The sequence below is a fragment of the Echinops telfairi genome, unplaced genomic scaffold (assembly GCF_000313985.2).
Source record: "Echinops telfairi isolate 266 unplaced genomic scaffold, ASM31398v2 ScPeMD7_22;HRSCAF=79, whole genome shotgun sequence".
In the NCBI taxonomy this organism is placed as follows: domain Eukaryota; kingdom Metazoa; phylum Chordata; class Mammalia; order Afrosoricida; family Tenrecidae; genus Echinops; species Echinops telfairi.
Genome location: NW_022103919.1, coordinates 2,366,435 through 2,371,924, shown reverse-complemented (window position 1 = coordinate 2,371,924; position 5,490 = coordinate 2,366,435). Strand labels below are relative to the sequence as shown.

At 52.1% G+C, this 5,490-nt stretch overlaps 1 protein-coding gene across 1 annotated transcript in view; it reads right to left on the bottom strand.

Moving 5' to 3' along the window:
• Positions 1 to 1,282: 1,282 nt before the first annotated feature.
• The window catches only part of GARNL3 (GTPase activating Rap/RanGAP domain like 3), a 226,405-nt gene continuing 222,197 nt past the window's right edge, over positions 1,283 to 5,490 (bottom strand). The window contains exons 29-30 of the mRNA XM_045288510.1: positions 3,551 to 3,677; positions 1,283 to 1,748 (exon numbers count right to left, since the gene is read on the bottom strand). Coding sequence (XP_045144445.1) covers positions 1,577 to 1,748; positions 3,551 to 3,677 — 299 coding nt within the window. The 3' untranslated portion in view covers positions 1,283 to 1,576. The remainder of the gene's footprint in view (positions 1,749 to 3,550; positions 3,678 to 5,490) is intronic.

The window sequence follows — 5,490 nt, the reverse complement described above, 5'->3', positions numbered from 1 at the left end:
AAGCTGCGGATCCCCTTGGGAGAGTGCCTGAAAGAACCTTTAGGAAAAATAGATGCAAGCTCAGAAAGCTTACAAACTAGTTGCATGTGAAAAACCCCAGCCAGACCCAAAGGGCAGAAAGCATTCTGCCTGGCTGTGTGGTAGACAGGGCAGAGAGCACCGGCTTTGAGGCCGAAGGAGTCGCGGGTTCAAACGACTGCACATTTCTGAGCCTGTTTTCTCACTGGAAAAGCCAGACTCATAAAACCTAATTTCACAGAATTGTTGGGATGGAGAACGGTGTTTCCTCTTGTGAGGAAGGGCATAGCGAACCGCGAAGGAGAAGTGAATGGACCCCAAACGGTGGACGCTGCCATGCTGCATACCATGTGGCAGGGCACCAGTGCTTGTAATGGCCCGGCTGGAGTAGACCAAAAGCGCATTGTCCTTCTTGCTCTAGCCTCTTGTGAGACAGTGAAAGGGGATCATTTTAGACTAGAGCCCAAGGAAAACGACTTCCTCATGCAAGTTAAAATGCTTGAAAGCCATGTCAGCGAAGCCAGGGGTTCCTGGGCTCTGCTCTTCCCTGGCTGAGGGCTGGCACGTCAGCATGTACACTGGACCCCATCTACAGTTTCCGGTCATTTGAGAAGGGAGCAGAGGAAGGGAAGTGATTTGGTTCATGTGACAGCCTGAGGCAGACCCAAACGAGGAGGGACTATGAGAATCAGCATTTTGATCTCCAGCAGTAACTATTTCCTGGTTATGATTTTAGATCAACCATAAAATCAAACCAAAGACCCTGGAAAATCTCCTAGTCCTAGTTTTTTTTCTGTTTTGTTTTGGGGAGACACAATGAGGGTGCAGGCAGGATTTCTAAGATCTAACCGTTCAGCTTGTTGGCAAGAGTCAATGAGCAGAAATAAAGCCAAACTCACTACAATTCACAGTGACCCCTAGAGGGCAGAGTAGAACTGCTTCTGTGGGTTTCCAAGAACACAAATCTTTCTGGAAGTAGAAAGCCCATCCTGCTCCCTTGGAGATGTCCATGATACTGAACTGCTGACCTTGCGGTTAGCAGCCCAACGCTCAACCCCCTCCACCACCAGGTCTCCCAGGCAGAAACATGCAGGTTGCAACCCTAGTGAGTGGAGACAACAACAGGGCCCAGAGAAAACCGTTCCTGAAGAATTTTAAAAGCAGTGCCTGTTCCTTATCAAAGAAAACAGCGCTGTAAGGAAAACAAAACAAAACAAAACCCTTTTCCACCCAATCATATAAAATACGATAAGGTGACCATCCATAAGAATGAACATCTTTTATTTATTTAAAGAGTCGAGCTAAAACCTCAATGACATCTACCACCTTTGTTACAAGGGGACTGATGGTTCCTGGACGGAAAGAAACAACGGTCAAGAAAGACATGGGCAGCAGACACTGGAGAGTGACCTCAACTGGCCGGGTGTGCGGAGGATTTGGTCCAATAGATCACCGACCGGCGCAACGCCGCGCTGAGTGCGAAGTGATGTCAGAACTGTTGAGACGGTAGAAACTTTCCTAAGGAAACTAAGGGTGGCGGCGCGATTCAGACGTCCCTTTACTTCAAGTCAATGCAGTCTTCATCCGAGCCAGTGGGGAGCTGAAAGGGGCTGCCTGACATGGGGCTGCCTGCTCTGTCCGCCGCGGGGTCCGGGTGGGAGCTGGTCGAGGGGCAGTGCCCCTCGGGATTGGCTTCGGAGGTTGGGCTTTCCAAGGATCCCGAGGCGATCCTGCAGAGAGAAGGGTGTCTGTGAAGAGGGCGCTCCGGGAGCAGGGCCTCGTCTGCCTGCAAGTGTTCCCCTGGCCCACCCGGCGGCTCACCGCCCTGGGTAATGCAGGACGGGGGCCCCACCTCCCAGCCCAGGCTTTGTCCTCAGATACTTCGAGCCATGTGGTGGCTCTGAGGTCTCCAGGGGCTGCTGGGGGACACACAGAAGCTGTTTGGGGGGTGTCATTTATCTTTCCAGGAGCCCTGGTTACATGGTTACGTTGGCTGCTGACTGAACGGCTGGAGATCTGGGCCCACCAGCAGCTCCACCGGGGAAAGACCTGGCGGTCTGCGTCTAAGAGCTGACTTTGGAAACACCTTCGGCCACACGCAGCTGCGACTCCACAGCACGCATCGTTTCCCTTTCTACGGTGTGAATCCGGAGGGTGCCCCTCTGCCTAAAACCTACGAGGAGTCCCTTCCATTCCCACCTGCAGCCCAGGTGCCCGGACTTGGGCCCCTGCCCCATCTCTGACCTGTTCAAATGTCTTTTGGGTTGGTTTGAAATTAGCTTGTGTACCTCAAAGAATCTCTGTTGGTTTCCACGCAGACCTGTGTTTAGATCTGGTGGGTCAGGGAATCTGGGGGACTTTTAAGGCTGTGACTTTCTCGTATATATATTTATATATACGTAATTCATTTGGGGGATGGTGGTTCCCCTTTTATTTGTGGAATATCAAACATACAAAGGAAAACAGAGCAGATGTCACCTCCTCTATTCTCTCCAACACCCCAGGGTTCTCTCTGAAAAGCGCTGCGTGATCAATTTGATCGCTCAGGATCCTGCTTTCCAAGGAGTGGATTTCTTCCACCAGCACTCCTTATCCCACAACAGTTCTGGGTGCAGCCCCAGCCCACTGCTCGGCCCCACATGGGTCCTCTTCCTGACTCCGCGTGCCAGCTGGTCTGCTCTTCCTTCAGGCTCCTAACGGATCAGCCCTTGGCCTGCACTTTCCTCTTGTCCTCAGCTCCTTAGCATTCATTCCAAGCTTGGCTCAATGTCCCTGTCACTGCCTCGAAGGAGCTCACTGGACGCCTCTCTCAAAGTAGACTTTAGACATGCTTCCCCTAACCTTGGTCAGGGGACCTTTCACCTTTGTGATGCTCATCGGTATTTGAAATGACCAAATTTGCTTTGTTCGTGGCAAGGTGAGTGTCTGTCCCTCCACACCAGATGTGGAGACCATCAGGGCTTGTTGAGTTGACGTCTGAGAGCCTGCTGGTCCTCTCCAGTCAAGTTGATGAGAGGTGGCCCAGCCTTTCCCTCCTGTCTGCCCCAGGTGGGAGTGGCTGCCACCCCTTGTCCTGGCTGAGACCGTCTGCATCGCATGCTAGCCCAGAATGCCCTAGCTGCTTCCTTGTGAGCTCATCAACACAAGGGCAGTGCAAGGGACATCCCCATGTACTCCCGAAACCCACCCCAGGGCCGGACCCGTCCACAGCGCGTGCTGAACGAACTGATGAAGCTTTGGACACAGATCGCCGTACCTGCAGGACACACACTCTGGCACAGTCGCTGAGACGTGATGCTGACTGGACACCGAGAAAGGCCCTCTCTCTGTTCCTAGTGTTCTAATGCCGAAGACTGGGAGAGTATCCGTTTCCCTGCGCGCTGACTGAGCATTTTTTGTTTTATAAAACCTGTCAAATTATTGAGCAGCAACCACAAAAGTCTGGATAGGTTTTCGTGAAAATTAGTTCGCTTGTGAATGCGGTTGCCTGTTCGTCCTGGTCCTCTCTGGCAGGCAGCGGCGACTGACTCACCTGTCACTGCTTGTCGGTCTCACCGCCTCTGGGTGGGGGCCTCCTTGGCTTCCTTCTAACCGTTTCCGAGTTCTGCCTTTGGCCTTTGGTGCTCCTTCTGGCCTGGGTCCGCCTTCGTCTGAGAGGCCTGGAGAGCAGGGGAGAAGCAGAGGTCAGAGGGTGACGGTCATTACCACCGTGTTGAACACGTCACTTTCATTCTTCCTTATAGGGCTCCCAGAAATCTGAACAAAATACTCTCGGACCGTCTCGGCTCTCTGCAATGGGGATGGTGCTTTACATGTCTCTGAACCGCTCCGTGGTCTGTATCGAGAGCAAAGGGCATCACCAATTCGTTCACTGTTGCCACCCCCATGGGCCTGCCCAGGACCAGTGGCTGAGAGGTGGCATAAGTCACCCACACCCTCTCCCCCGTCATTGGGTTGGCTCTGACTTATAGCGGTCCTAGAGGCGGGGGAGAACTGTTCCGTGCGGCTTCTGAAACTCCATTTTTATAGAGCGCGCAAGCTCATCTTCTGTGGGGCAGCTGGTGGGTTTGAACCTTTGACTTTGTGGTTAGCAGCCCGATGCTTTACCCCCTGTGACACCAGGGCTCCTCAGGCATAAGCAAGAACGTTGTAAATGTAAGCTTATGGATCTACCTATGTAAATGTTTTCTAAGAACTTCAGGATATAAATCCTGAAAGGTTCTTGTCTTGGAAATCATCTGTGTGGTTTATGGAATGTTCCCGGCCGGGAGCTCGAAACCACCAGCTTTTCTACTCCTGAAAAGAGCTACAATCTTGGAAAGCCACAAGAGCAGCTCTCCCCTGTCCCAGGGGTCGCTATGAGTCAGCATTGCCCAGAGGGCAGTGAAATACAGAAACCCACTGCTATCGAGTTGATTTAGAATCACAGTCACCCTGTTGGACAGAGAACTGCCCCATAGGGTTGCCAAGGTGGTGATCTTCCCCTGCTCCCCCACAAGGTTGTCATTTCTTCGGCAGAGTAGCTGGTTGGTTTGAATCGGTAACCTTTCACTTAGCAGCCGAGGGCTCTCATCAGGGCTTCTTTGCACATATATTGCGGTTGGTCAGTGCTGTCTAGTTGATTCTGACTCCCTGCAGCCTGTGTACGACCTGCAACACACTGCCCAGGCCTGGGCCACCCACACAGTCTTTGCTCTGTTTGAGCCTCGGTGTCACTGTGTGTTCCATCTGCTTGAATGAAGGTCTCTCCTATGTCGGTGACTCGCTACTTGACCAAGCACGATGTCCTTTTCCAGGTGCTGGCCCCTCCTGACAACATGTCTGCCCGGACTACGGGAGAGGACGTCCCCACATCCTCACGTCTAAGGAGCATGCTGGCAGACTTGTCTGCTAATGCCAGAGCATCCTTTCTTCTCCGGTCTTCCTGGTGCGTCGTCCAGCTTTCAGATGGACGCGAGGGGGCGGAAGACAGCAGGCACACCTTTGTCCTCAAAGTGACACTCTTGCTCTTCAACGTTTTAGAGAGGTCTCGTGCAGCAGATCTGCCCAGGGCAATATGCCAACCCGTCCATTTCACTATCACGCAGCCACCCTTTGAAATCTTCTGTTCAGCGTGTACGTTGTCAGTGCTTCCCTTTGCTCTAGCTAGTCTGCATTCAAGAGCAAACTCTTCTGGCTTCTGGCCTCTTATTTTTTCCTTGGCTTTTTAAACCCTTTGCTTTCTTCGTGTATTGTGTCCCCCATGCCTGCCCACAGCTTGTCTGATTGACCTTTGGCCGTGAGTGTTCAGTGTGGTCAAGTTTATTCTTGAGAGTCTCTGAATTGAGAGTGACTCACAGTTGCACTTTGACTCATGTGGACTTGTTTTAGCTTTAACGTCGACTTCAACTTGCATATGAGCAATTTATGGTGTGTCCTGCGGTTGATTCTTGCCTTTGTTGGAACTGATGATACTGGGCTTCTCCCACAGAA